The 14,648-nt window shown below is 34.6% G+C and overlaps 1 protein-coding gene and 1 long non-coding RNA gene across 12 annotated transcripts; one reads left to right on the plus strand and one right to left on the minus strand.

The window, feature by feature from the left end:
• The first annotated feature begins 284 nt into the window (after nucleotides 1–284).
• On the plus strand, nucleotides 285–1,649 carry LOC111012433 (uncharacterized). Its single transcript, XM_022286580.2, has one exon. The coding sequence runs from the start codon at nucleotides 566–568 to the stop codon at nucleotides 1,424–1,426; it is 861 nt and encodes a 286-aa protein (XP_022142272.2). The 5' UTR covers nucleotides 285–565; the 3' UTR covers nucleotides 1,427–1,649.
• A 3,481-nt stretch (nucleotides 1,650–5,130) lies between these two features.
• LOC111012349 (uncharacterized) lies at nucleotides 5,131–12,931 on the minus strand. Of its 11 annotated transcripts, none has more exons than XR_015789394.1 (8): nucleotides 12,835–12,931; nucleotides 12,490–12,597; nucleotides 12,205–12,289; nucleotides 11,320–11,402; nucleotides 10,057–10,427; nucleotides 8,248–8,825; nucleotides 7,458–8,150; nucleotides 5,131–5,393 (listed from the first exon to the last, which is right to left on the minus strand). It is a non-coding gene; the product is annotated as an uncharacterized LOC111012349 (long non-coding RNA). The 11 variants fall into 11 exon arrangements; XR_002601551.2 differs by having other exon boundaries at nucleotides 12,441–12,597; XR_015789397.1 differs by adding an exon at nucleotides 11,706–11,767 and having other exon boundaries at nucleotides 12,490–12,875.
• Nucleotides 12,932–14,648: the final 1,717 nt, after the last annotated feature.

Genomic DNA, 14,648 nt, shown 5'->3' on the forward strand with positions numbered 1-14,648 from the left:
GGTCCTTGTAGTTAATTTTTGTCCCTATACTTTTAAAATGTTAATTTTAGTCTTTGTAATTTCAACTTTGAACTTTAATTCATTTTAGTAATTGTACATCTTTTTTGTTTTTGTATTTTTAAGAAATGACTATTTTGGTCGTATTTTAAAAATTTTAACATAAATTCTACCCATAACGAGAACCTTTTAATATGAAATCATTCTTTTATTGAATGCAGGGTAAATTATAATAGAAAAATGAAATTGGGAGAGCAAAATAATTATTGACAAAAGTTGAAATTACATGCACGAACCCAATATTTGAAGTTTTTAACCTAAAAGAAAAGTATAAAGTTGAGGACATTTTCACGAAAATTGTCGAATTTTTTCGCCTTCTTTTATAGATAGCTATCTTTGCCCCATTTACTCGTACCATCGTCCGGAAGTGATTGATGATTCTGCCCTTAAAAACAATTCATTGACTTCTCACTATCAAGTCTCCATTCCCAAATCTGCCAGCTCGCCGGAAAACTACAATGTCCGCCGCCGTCGACAGGTTTTGAAGCTTTTTGCTTAGTCCGCCCAAATGGGTTGCTGTGTTAGTTCCGGAAATTCAGCTCACAAATTCGATCGCAATTCTGCGGCGGCAGACGAGAAGATTTATGAAAGCAGAGAACCGCCGTCTTCCATGGAGGAAGAGACCGTGAAAGAAGTGCTCACTGAAACTCCTGCTCTGAAACCACCGCCGCCACCCAAGAATCACCCGCCGGACGAAGATGAAGCCCCAAAACCAGTCGCCGATAAGGTCAAGGAGGAAGAAAACGAGATCGAGAAGAAAATTCGAGTAATTCCCACTAATTGTGTTGCAGAACACGCTTGTGAATTCTCTGAAATTTCCAGTCCGAGCGAGTGTCTCTCCGCAGCCACTTTCACCGATAAAATGGACGACGGCGAGGAGGTTCATCAGAGGGTTTTCAGAGCATCGCCGGTGAAATTGCCGAAGAATCAATCATTTTCCGGGGATGTAAAAAGAGAAATGTTGCCGAACAGAGCACTTAACCGGAGATCCGACCAGTCGCCGGTTCGACGAAACGGCGTCGTGGGGTCGGCGAGATTGGCTCAGAACAGAGACATGAATGGCCCGGCAATGGTGCGGCGGAGCTTGAGGGCGGAGCCTCCCCGGAGAGACCCAGGTGAAAAATCTGGCCGGAGATCCAGGTCGCCCGCCACCGCACATCCCCACGGCGGAGGGTCTAGATCCGCCTTGGGGCGGACCCCGTCGGTGAGGAAGTCCGGGAAATCGTCGCCGGTTCGGGCGGCGACGGCACCGGCGGCCAGTCCTCAAAGAGTAGAAGAAGAATCCAACATTATCGATGGGAAATTCACCACTCACAGCGAGTCATTGGAGAACCCTCTGGTTTCCTTAGAGTGCTTTATTTTCCTCTGAAAATGAAAACAGATTCCGGCGAGTTTCAGCCGGAAAAGAAATCCCCAATTCCCAATTGTTCATTTTTTGATTTCGCGTCGGTTTGTCTCATAATTTTTTCCCTGTTTGATTTATTTCATGCGTTGACTGATGACTGATGTAATTAACAATTACGCCACGGATTTCAATTTCACTGAAAGAACGTGGTGGTTGTGCGAAATTGAAGCTAAATTTCCATTTTGAAGTCTGAGAAAGAATGATTAATTGATTTTCATTTGCAGTCATTTCTTAATCTTTGATTGACCGAATAAGCAAACCGACGAAGGAGCAAGACAAAATCTGCCGCATAAACCACTGTTCATCACTTGATTTAAGGCCGAAGCAGGTGAACACTCGCATATAATTAATATATATATATATATATATATTTCCATGTAAATAATATTAAAATTTTCAATGAAGTTGTTATAATTGGGTCAAATTTTACAGATGAATATCACATCACAAATATGCAATTGGAATTCAAAAATTTACTACTCTTTAGAAGAGATAGAGATATCTTAACTAATATGGTTGAAGGAAGTTTGTGTATATATTGTGATTGTGTGCATTAGTTTTTCTATTTTTGTTCAAATTCAACTCCTTACATTTGAGTCACATGAAGCTAGGCCGTAGCTAAAATACAACTCTTCGAAAAAACCAACCCGATATAATTAACTTCAAACATCAAAAACCCATATCAAACTTCTAAATCCAAATTTTTGTTAGTGACTAATTCCTATACATAATGGTAACCCAAACATACCCAACATGGTTTGAAACAAAAAATATGATTGTTGTTGTCACTTTTCTTTTAAAAGCTTAGGACAGAACAAATTTGAATGGAATGAAATTCAGATAGAGTTGGGAGGGAAAGTAGAAAACTCCATTTTTGAGGCCGTTGAGAGGCAGCTGAGCTGGTTGATGACAAAATCTTTCCCCCCTCAAAAAAAAAAAGTGTGTCGTGGTCCAACGCCAAAATGGACCAAATCCCACACACAAAATTACAAAAACTTAAAACTCTCATGGCAACTTCTTTTGGTAAGTTGAGATATGGAATGAATTTCAGGTAATTTAATTTGAGAGAGAAAAAGGTGAAACCAGATTTCTGTTTCTAATGGAATCCTATGGAACCTGAAGAATTTTGTCATTTTTAGTGCATTTCCAACGTCTTTCTCTCAAATATTCACACAACCAAAGTGGTTTTCATAGTCAAAAAGTTATAAATCCTATCCAAATAAATCAACAATAAAGCTCTACCTCATGGTAAACTCCACCAACCAATCTTACAACCACCTTAACACACTACGATTAGTAATTCAAAATATATATATATATATATATATATATATTTAAAAGATGAAATATAAACTTCAGCCAAGTATGTTAGATAGCAATTGAATTAAAAAACGTATATATTTTGATGTGCACAATATAGTACTAATCTGTATAAAATCCGTCTACCAGAAATCAAACAAAACGCTTAAGAAGTCTAAACTTGTGTGGTGTGTAAAAGAGGTTGAGAGTTAGAGATACCAGGCCCAATTTGTTCAGAGCCCATTTCACTTGAATTGGGCTGGGTTGCACGTTCAAGCCCATGTCCTTATAAAGGCCTTGGTCACATCACAGAGGTCCCCACTCCACCACGAAAGTTTTTCTTCTTTAAAGCTAACGATTTTTTAAAAATTCAGATCATCATGTAAAATATACTATATTATAAGAGAAAATATTTTATTTAATTTAAGAGAAAGGAGTAGAGATTCTAATTTTCAACCATAAAAATTCTAATGGACAAAAGTAAACATTATAAAAGCACAAATAATCTTTTTTTTTTTTTTTACTAACAAAGAAAGGAACGAGTATTGGTGGGCCCGCTCCTACCCGAAGCTCAAGAACAACAGAAAAGTTTATAGGAACTTATTTTTCCATTTATATTTTGACACATTGTTAATTAATATATTATTTTATTTAATAGTTCCACATTATTATTATGAATTGTGGCTATGAAGGAGAAAACTTTTCATATTACTGTCCAGAATATTTTCCACAGCATAGCATATATCAAATGGATGACGGTAACGGAGGTGATTTTAATATTTTGAATCAGATAGAGATGGGGGTTAAACTTAACGGAATGGTATGGTAACTGACGATGAGTAAGTTCAGAACCTCAGCTTTATTGGTGGGCCCTACTCACGTAAGGCCATGTTATTCTCGTGATTCGTAGTCTCAGACTCACTTATATCACAGATATGTTCAGAAAATTTTGAACTCAAATATTTATAATTATATATCTTATAAAATTAATTCTTAAATATAATTTTTTTCAAAAAACAAATAAAATATTATTTTTTTTACCAAAACTTACCAAGTGTGTCAATTTTTACCATAAAATTTTAATTTATTCAAATTGAACTCTGTCACCTATATTTAAATAAATATTATACCTAACTAATTCACCAACTCATTTAAACAAAAAGTAAGGTAAACATCTCCATAAAATCATTAATTTCAATAAAAATTTACACAATCAACCTTTGGATTGTATCGTTCTGTTAAAATTCACCAATTAAAAAACGAAACAGATATAAACTCACGAACTTTTAGATAGAAATAGATGTCTTAACTAGTTGAATTATATACGTACATATTTTAATGATTCTTCAAACAAGACTTATTGCACAAATTTGTAAGTTTTTGTAAGGGTAGAAATGTTTGATATTTTATCATTTTTTTAATATTTTATTTTTTAAAATAGCATATCTCTATATGGTGCTACCTACCTACCAATTATGACAATGGCCACAGATGCTTCCTCATTTCAAGTAGGCGTATACTGCATGTAACTGATGCCTTAGAAAGAATTCCAATACCATAGTAATATCTAATATGATTCTTTTTTGGGTAATATTACCGCTTATATTCGAAATTAAAAAAGTTAATATTCAATTGCTAAAATTAGGGAAAAAAAAAATTCACAGACCACTTATGTATGAACTATAGACTTGTTACACTCACATCCACAAAATATCAATGGGATCAATCATCCCCGTAAACTTACAAAATTGTTGCAATTAAGTCCAACCGATATAATACTGTTAGTGATAGATAGCAAATTGCACAAAATGCCTCTAAACCATAAGAATTGATACAACCAAACTGCCGAAATAGAGAATCACTTCAATTTAACTCAAAATATTTTATTCTATAAAATCTTAAAACTTAACCTTAAACATATTAGCTTAGATGTGATAATTCTAAAGTTTGAGTTTTTATGGTAGAATTAGAAAAACTTTGGGCAAATGATAATAATAATCAATTTTTGTAGTTTAAGAGTAGCTTGTGCAATTTACAATCTATTACAAACGGTGTTACAACGATTAAGTTTAATTGCAACAATTTTATAAATTCAGGGAGATTATTGATCAAATTGAAAATTCATGAGTATAATTTTAATAACTTAAAATGGTGTGTGATAAAATATGAATAGTAGTGATGGTCAAACAGTAGTACCAAAGGTTCCCTAATGATTCATGTCTTGATGTTACACGTGGATGCATTAATCTTGAAAAAGAAACTAGAATTAATTCAACATTTAGACACATCAACAATATTTAAAATGATATGAATTTACTAACAAGAATAATAAACAGGGTAACCATGTGGTTACATATGCACAGTGCAAGTAACTAAAATTTTTTTCACTAATTTTCTTCATTAAATTATGTAAAATTTTCCTGCCATGTAATAGGAATATAAGAGGGACAAATTTTCAACATTACAATAGCAAAATTCTATACACATTCATATTCAACTGTATCATCACTCTATATTATTTCATTCAATCGGTCATGCATTGCTTTCTACTCTTGATCATATGACTTGATAGAAATGGCAATAATTCTATATACTAAGGTCACATTCAAATTTTTGAGACTTGCACGTTCCCCTGCAAAACAGACCAAAAAGCAAAAAGGAAAAGAGGGTAGGAGGTCTGAAAAGTCTACAAACATAGGTTATTGAAAAGAACATGCCATCCCTAGGCAAGTAAAAAAGGCACAGAGAATTTTACCCACTGTTATCATTGAGCTTTCACTTCCATTTTAATTTCTACCATGAAGAAAATCACATACCCTTTTTTTAAAATCGCTATTACAAAGCTCAAAAAAGGACATTGAAGCAAATCCAGCAGAGATCCTATTTGTTGTTTGTGACATTGGAAATCTAAAATGTGGAACTTTTTCTTTCTTTTAGCCAACACTTTCGGCTTCCAACAGTAAAGTTTGTTTACCAAGAACATAAAAAGGCTTTTTCCTATCAGCTTAGCTTAAAAAGCAATATGCCATCTAGCATGCTTGGATCAAAGGCCAATGCATTTGCTCTATATTTTTACAATTCTTTTGTAAAATAATATGAGATAGAGGGCAAGATCAAAGTCAAATGGCTTAAATTTGAAAATTTTAAGAAAACTTTTATGCTATAGAGGAAGACCATCCAAAAATCCTTGTTGACAAGAGAGATTGTTGGTTTATCACAATTCTTAAAAGTGCTTCAACTAGGGCAATATTTTTTAGTCTAAAGAAACTGAAATGGACAAAAGATAGCGAAAACAGCAGAAATATAGAAGATATTCCATGAAAAAAGTTATTAAATGACAGACAAATTCTGATAAGGCAATGGGTTGCAGAGAGAATCTGCAGAAAAGGTAGAAAAAGACCAAATGGCCTTTGTACGATTGGGAAAACGATCTTGCAAGGGAATGGCAATGGCATTAATTCCCCAGCCAAATGAGATTTGAAAAAGGAGAATTTGGAATCTGGACCTTCCATACCTCCTCCAATCTGAACATCATCAACAAGCCTTTATTGGAAGGATCAGTCCCACTGTATCATCACCACCCTATGATCTAGACACGTGGCATTAGGGTCCACGAGAAATCCTATCCTATCCCCAGCTCGTGGTCGCCCATTAAAGAAACTGAATAAGACCCCACCATGAGAAAATGTCATATGGAAGACTTTAGCCTAAGAAGAAACCCAGACCATTATCCCCACTTTTTATAGGGATAATGACCCTACAGGAAGTAATTGAAAGAGGAGACAAAGGTTGCATAGTTGGCTAGAGTGACAAGTCATTAGCCAAGGGATCCCCCTATCTCCCTTTTGCAGCAGCATGTAGTTCTGCACAATGGGGGATAGCAATAAGACCCCAAGATTCTATGGGATGGAGAGAGGTGTAGAGATGAGGGGATGAGTGAGACAAAAAAGAGATTATTATGTAAATGAAAAAGTAAAAGGGCAATGAAGAGAGTGAGAGAGCTCTATGACCTAGAAATTCTATAAGGAATCAAGTTCCTCCACTTTGCCTGATATAGAAGACAAATCAATGGATAAGATGGCCAAACTTTGATTTGATTGATCAGTACAAGAGTTTTTGGTTTACTGAATCTGTTTCCATAATCACCATTCTATATACTAATTCTATTAATTTGGTTAAAGATAAAACACAACCCTAGTTTCTATATTTTGATTAGTGCTTTAATCCTTGTATTTACCTATTTTCTGTAATTTTAAAAATATAATACCAAGTTTTCAACGTTAAAAATACAATTAGATCAGTTAATATAGAATATTACTCTCTTAAATAAGTACACAAGCCAAAAATAAAAATATAAGAACTAAAATGTGTTTTGACCTACTGATTTCTATTATTCTTAACCATAAGAAGGCTCAGTAACCGTTAAATGGGGTTCTGGATTAATACTCCATTATACTTGCGAAGTGACTGAAAAACAAACGGGATTTCAGTTAAATTCCTAACGGATAAAAGTTTGGAGCGTTTTACTCCTTTCCTGTGTAAAATTTACTGATTTTTTAAGAATGTTAAAAAGGAAGTTTATTCCTTACTTTTTAAAAACGAATGAATCTATTAGGAACCGTAAAGAATGGTTAAGAAGTTAGGTGGATAATAAAATATTTTTCGCTCATGAAAGAGGTAAAGACCAAAGACATACCGTTGAATATATGCAGCTTCCTTCGTTACTTTTGCCGCAACAATATTCGATACTGATATGTCTTTGTAGGCTCTCTGCCCACTGCACCTGCTATTAGCTCTCGCCTCGCCCTCCCTCCCTCTCTGTCTTTATCGCCGTAGTTGATGGAATTTGAGCATTCCAACATGACTCCAAGGAGAAAAAGCCGACCATCATAGAGGCTCAGCAGAAACTACGCAGCTTCATTGGAAGGCCAAAAGATTACGCTTTGCTCATTCTCTTATTCTCGTTCCTCTTCTACACAAAAGGGTGAATCTTCTTTTGTTGTTTTAGTTCTGACACTCCCGCGCAAACCTCAGGTTGCAACTCTTGATGTTTGTTTCTTCGTCTGTGAATCCCCTTATAATCCTCCTCAAATACCCAGAAAAGAATCGCAGCCTGCTCTTCATTTCAAGACATTTTCGGGAAAAGAAGCAGAAATCTTGGAGTTGAGAGATTGACACTGTATAATGGGATTGGTCGGAGGCATAGAATGGTTGAATACTTACAGTAGGAAGCAATTCAGGAAACTGTTCTGGAGGATGAGAGCGGCAATGAAGAAAGCCATCAAGAACGGAGGGAAGCAACAGTTCAAGTTCCAGTATGATCCTTGCAGCTACGCTTTAAATTTTGATGATGGGTTATGCAAATTTGAAGCTGTTGCAACTGAAACACCTGCAAAACAACAGAGTTGCTCAAATTCAAATCACTCTGCAAAACAACAGAGCAGCTCAATTTCAAATCACTCTGCCATGTGGGTTTTTGTACTTACGGTGAAATCTGAGTGAACTTTCTTGATTGGCAGATTCTCTTTGCCTGTTCCTTTTCTTCTGCATTCTATTAGAAACCATCTAGTTGCACGATAAGAAGCTATGCATGCGGTATGATCTTCAATATTAATCGGTTATATTTTGATAGAAAGACTGTTCCTACAACATCTTCTGGTTTTAATCATCATCCTTGATCCACCCTTTCATTTCGGATTCTTCCGTCTTCTCATACGGCAATCTCTGTATTTAGTATTTACTAATTTACTCTCGAACACACCCCAGTTCTTGGGTAAGGAAAAGCTATATTCTAACTGTTCACCGCAAGAATTACCAGCCATTCACAATGCTGAATTGAAGAAAAGTCTTGTGACAATCGATTGCACTAGGTTGTACAGCAAATAACAGGTAGAAAGGAGGAGAAGGAATGCTGGTTGACGATGATGGAAACAGAAGGCAATACTGGAAGAAAAATGACTGTAGAATTACAATTATTCCGAGTCCACAATACTGTTCAGCTCCGAAAAATCATAAACCTCTCGGTTACAATTTTGCGCACTCTCAAAGTGAAGGGCCTTCAAGCCTAGCAATGAACCAGCTTTGCAGTATTGGTTATGAAGTTCAATCAAATCACTAATGAAATCTTCCCATGGGACAATAATCCACCTTTTGCAATTTAGTAGAAAATGGTTGATAACATCTAATGTTCCGAAAGCACATTTTAAAAGATGATTTGTAAAGATGTATTGTAAAACTGAAGTTCATTGAATTCCTTGAGTCTCGGTTTGCATTCCATTTTCAAGTTCCTAGAAAGTCCCGATGTGAATGCCAACTTCGATCATGGTGTTAAATTGAAGAGCTAAAAAGTTGACAATGACCTTCACCATATTTTCCATGTTTAAACATATCATGGACGGATGAGAATAGAATGACATTATTTATCTTCCCAGAATGGAATAATGCACAGTTTTAGAATTGAACCCACAAAAGGGAAGAATTCCTCCTTTCTTAGTTAATTTACTGAACTTTGGAATTAAGAAAATGCTTTTCCATCCTATGATTTCCATTTCCATTTCCGGCATCCAAAATACTAAAATCAACACTGCCACCATGCAAGAGCAACAAATGATTTATATTGGCCAAAGAATAAAGCATTGACACGCCTATGCATTTTGCACATACAGCAAATGAATAATAAGATGAAGTGAACTCGGTCAAGTTAAAATAAAATTCTTCTATTTGGCCCTTTTGCCAGTAAGGTCTGTTCTAGGTTTTTTCAGTCATTAAAAGCTGTTTTGGCCCAGAGTGATGATTGTCCTTCTATGCTTGAATGAGGTATTGTTGCGTCCTTTCTTTCAGGAGGGAGGTAGCGAATACTGTGGCAGATTAGTTTCTTCACTGTGTTATGGAATATTTGGTGGGAGAACAGAAGAGCTTCTTTCGTGGAAAGGGTACTTCTTGGAGGTGTGATGTGAGGATCACTTTAATACCTCTTTTTGGGTTTCTTGTAACAATTTGTTTAGGGATTTATGTCCTTTTGTTGTGATTATCAACAATTGGGGTGCGGTAATGCAATTGTTGTTCTAGTAGCCACTTTTTGGTTCATGTATCTTTGTTTATTTGTATAATCCCCTGTTCTTTCATTCCACTATATAAGAACAAAAATACTAATGGACGGCAGTAATGTCTTAATTCTTATAATATGACAGTGGTAAAAATTAGACGCCAAGTATAAAAAATCTGCAACTAATAAAATTAAAATAATAATAATAATAAAGGGAAAGAAACAACCTTCATAGGGAAACCATACTAACCTTTGGCATGATTCTGGCTGGTAAGGACAGCAGAATTCACCTTGCTATCTTTAAGCGTTGTAGCATGGGTCCAAGGAGGTCATCACAAAGGGTACCTTTAGAAACATCTACAGAAGCAAGCAGTGCAATTGTTCTATCCTACTCTACCATAAAACTTTTCTGTAACAAGAAAGAGGAGAGTACTTTATACAAAAAAAATTACCTCAAATATTTCACAAATAAGTAAATGTGAATCGAGAGCACAAGAGACTCGATAGGTGCAAGGTCGTCCTGAGCAAACTCGATGGCTTCTTCAACTCTTCAGTTCCTGATTAACTCTATCGTCCTTTGCTGTGGAGGTGGAAAAACAATTTTGGATTTGTGTCCAATATCTGCATGTAGAATTTGACTTACATTAGTAAGAGAGTAGAGAAAACAAATATTTCTTTCTTCGTTCTAGGAAGTAAAAAAGAACGCAAAATATTAATTAATTGCTGACTGTCGTGATTACCACAACCCAGCCCATGGGTGAAAATGACATGAAAAAGTGCTGTAGCACTAGAGCATACACAAAAGAGATGCTTTTCATCCGCAGCATGAAGAATCTAATCCATGAACCAAATAACATAGTAGTATGATAGAATAATAGTGAATGCATAATTCATTTTCAAGTCAAAAGTGGAATTGTGAGAAATAAAATGTGATGCCTAAAATAAAAGTTGAATGATTAGAGCAATAAATGGACTTCATGATCTCTTCCTATAAAGGCGTACGCTTCTCACACCTCAACTCAAAAGGAATATCATATGAAGCCCGTGAGCCTATTAGGTTGTGACTTGTGACAACAGCAAAAGGTATACCTTTGTTTTTTATAACGGAGAATTGGAGCTTAGCACCACCATACCTGAGGGTACCCGTGCCTACCCCAAGATCCCGACCCAGGAGACATCTATCGATTTTTGTATTAAGCTCGCCCGAAGGTTAGAACTTCTAAGTCAATGTGACCAAGAGATCTTAAGCCTTTACCAACGGGGACCGCCCCTTTTTGTATTAAGAAGGTATACCATTTCATTATTATTTTATGCATGGAAGTGCTTTCAAGGAGTCTGTGGTTCATAGTCGACAAAAAAATGAACACATATTTCATGCACAAGGACAGGAATATCATATACAATACATTAAGAGAGCAATGCTACCTAAAATTGATATGTATGTCATTAACATATACTATGGATGGTATTCTATATCTAAATAATCTCAACAAATTTTAAGAACACTTCATACCTCAGGATTCAAGTCTTCAACTTTCTCGGCTGCATTTTCCAAATTACAATATCATTACCTTCTGTTCATGTAAAAGGAGATACCTGCTTAGCAAGTAGTAAATTGTAGTTAGATAGAGCCATTGAAGAAAAGACAGAAACTACCCAATAAAAATGAAACAATATAGAGTGAATAGACTGTTCATCAAATGCAATTGAAGGATACACTTTGTCCAAATTCCATCCAGAACTTATGAGCTACATTAGCATGCCCCTCTGCATAACAACTCACCAACTTTTTCATGTCCCAATTCTAACCTTTACTCATTAAGATCTTTTTTCCTCATCTTCCCTCATAAATAATTTTCTTAACGAGCCTTAAGACAAAAAAAATACTATAAATAATACTTGAACCATGTAGATAATCTCCAGCATTCCACCTCAGTCCTAGCCCTTATACTCCACGAATGCTGACAAATAGAAAGGGAAGGTCATTTCCATTAACGTGAAGAAAATAAATAAATAACTTCCCTACTACGGCTATTATACTCCTCTGAGCTCAGAGAAATTTTCTGGGCAAAAGTTCAATCGAAGTAAATTCATTGCCCTAAACACTAAATATTCTTCTTCTCTTGTTTTAATTATAATTTTAATATCTTGAGGTAATACCAAATACCAAAATGCTAAAGAGACGTCAATGGCTAATATGCCAACCGATACGCATTGGTGGAGACAAGAGTCCACATCTTTAGCGCTTTCATTCTTCTATTTTTTGTCCCCCCACCCCACCTCTGCACGGGCAAATCTTGTAGCCCCGTTCCCCTTTCAATCCCATTAGCTGTATCGAACCTTCAATTATTTAAGCTCAACAATGGAATGGCAAGTGAAGAATTACGATTGCACCAACCTCTTGTAGATGATCAATCAGAGTCGGTAACTGCACTGCACTCAACGCCACGTAAGTTTCGCAATTACTTCCCCAAGCCTCTGCCCTGATAAATTTCATTGACATTGAAGATCCAGGAGGTAGTTGAAGAATTGGTAAAAGTAAGCAACAAAGTGTAGAATTGGCAATATGAGCTCTAAATAATCCTTTACGAATCAAGAGTTTCTGACCATTCTTTATTAGAAAGGATATATTACCGATATCAATTGTTTAATCTCTGCCTTGGAATAGCAAATGAAGAATTACCATTACTCCAATCTTCTGTAGATGATCAATCAAAGTCGGGAACTGTGACATAAGTGCAGCGCATTCAACGCTGTCGAAATTTCGCAATCACTTCCCCAAGCCTCCACCCTAATAAATTTCACAAAAGACAACTTCCTCAAAAAACCCCATGAAATAGCTTCGAACTTCAAAAACCGAGCCCAATAAAAATTCTAATCGGCTTGCTTCAGATCTCCTATTCTTTCTCTCTTCCGGATAAAGAATTCAAGAGTGATTCACGGAGATAAAAGAGTGGCAGTGTGGAGAATCCGAATAAAAAAATCATTCAACAAGTTTTTTCCCGGGAAAATCGTAAGGAAAAAGTACCTTCAATCGCAAACATCTGTGAACAATCGGAACACGTTTTAACTTTTAGACGGAGTTTCAAGTCGACGGTCTTAGACTTGAGAGTCTTCTTTTCACCAACGGACCGCTTTCGGGCCCGCGTTCCGGGTTTGACTGGTCAACGATTTCGGCCCACTATGAAATTTCGGGTCTTCGGGCCTAGGCCAACCCGTATCGAACTGGTTCGCATTGATGGGGATTTATACAAAAGTCAAAACCATAATCATCGAATTTTTAAATAATTTTAATTATTTACCTATCCTCTCATAACTAAAAAAAATTAAGAGATATTTCACTCCATACCTAAAATTAATATGTATTTTAAAATGAGTCACCGTTTCTTTTTTTGACATAGTATAATTTTAACTTTTCTTAGTACGGTTTACATCCCATCTAAGTTGGATTATATTATATGAATTATGCTATTTTTATAAAATTTATACTATATTTAAGAATATATAATTATTTTAGAAAGATATTTAGGTGATAACTATGGAGCATACATCTTAGGTTCATCACCATCAAAATTTTTAACATATAAGATAAAAAATAAAAAATAGAGATAAATTTTTTAAAAAATAATGAGCTGTCAATTTTCAATGATGATCATTATAGAAATATGGGCTACCTTTTTTGTCCCAATTTAAATTTAAGTTATTTTTAGTTATGAAAGTATTCATTGTATTTTATTGATTACTTAATAAATATTTATAATTATAACTAAAAGTTTTGTAGTGGCGATAGAAGATGTATTCGCTATCCTTGTTCTCACTTTCGCACCTCCTTACTTAACCTATATTTTGTCATTCTTAGTTATATTTGGTACAATTATGATTAATATTCTTATACCGGTTAAATGTATTATCTGTCGTCAAAAACACATTTAAATAAATTTGATTATAATATATTTTGTTTAAGACAAGATCACCGAGTACAACTATATTATATAGAGTTCAAATCACAAAATTAGAATAAAACTATTTTTTAAAATAAGCAAAGGATAAGTATAGCACATGCTTTATTTTCTACCTACATACATATTATAATGTTGATCCATATTTCAAAAATAAATATAATGTTAATTAATCTCTACATATACTTTATCGCTTGTTACAATAGTTTCTTTTTCCTTTTCTACGTGTGTATTTTTTCTCATTAATTACTTTGTCAACTCTATAAATATTTACAATTAAAAAAAGACATTTATAAATTATAATATAAGATGAAAAACATGATATATGACAATTACTGTTGAGCTATTTTCGCTTTTGACAAATATTTTTATTAAATTAAGCTACTATATAATTACTTTTCACATAGATACTCATAATCAATGTTTCAAATTTCAAGCGACATGTCGACGTGTTGAGCACCTCGACATTGACACAGGGAATAATGTCGTTTTTCCCCAATGTCGACATGTCGAGGAAATGCCGTTTTTTTTAAACTTATAATCTATAAATTTTTTTTTGTTTAATAATTTGAAAAGATATGTTCACTAGTGGTGTCGATGGATATTCGATTAAATAATTTGAAAATATATGTCCAATTTATTTAGGTGAGATAACATAGGAACAAAAATTTGAAATGGACTTAGTTTTTTTTTTTTCATCTCTTTACCCAAATCTCCAAGCAAATAAGTAAATATGACGAAAGATGAGCAAATTTTTTTCAAAACAAATTAAGGAGACTATTCAAATTTGGCTCAGTATTATATATTTATTTGAATTAAAAGAAAAATCAGTTTTTATATTGGTTAAATTATATCACCGTTATTTATATATAATAAATTTTAT

The sequence above is a fragment of the Momordica charantia genome (assembly GCF_013281855.1).
Source record: "Momordica charantia cultivar OHB3-1 chromosome 1 unlocalized genomic scaffold, Mcharantia_2.0 BLBB01000001.1, whole genome shotgun sequence".
NCBI lineage: Eukaryota > Viridiplantae > Streptophyta > Magnoliopsida > Cucurbitales > Cucurbitaceae > Momordica > Momordica charantia.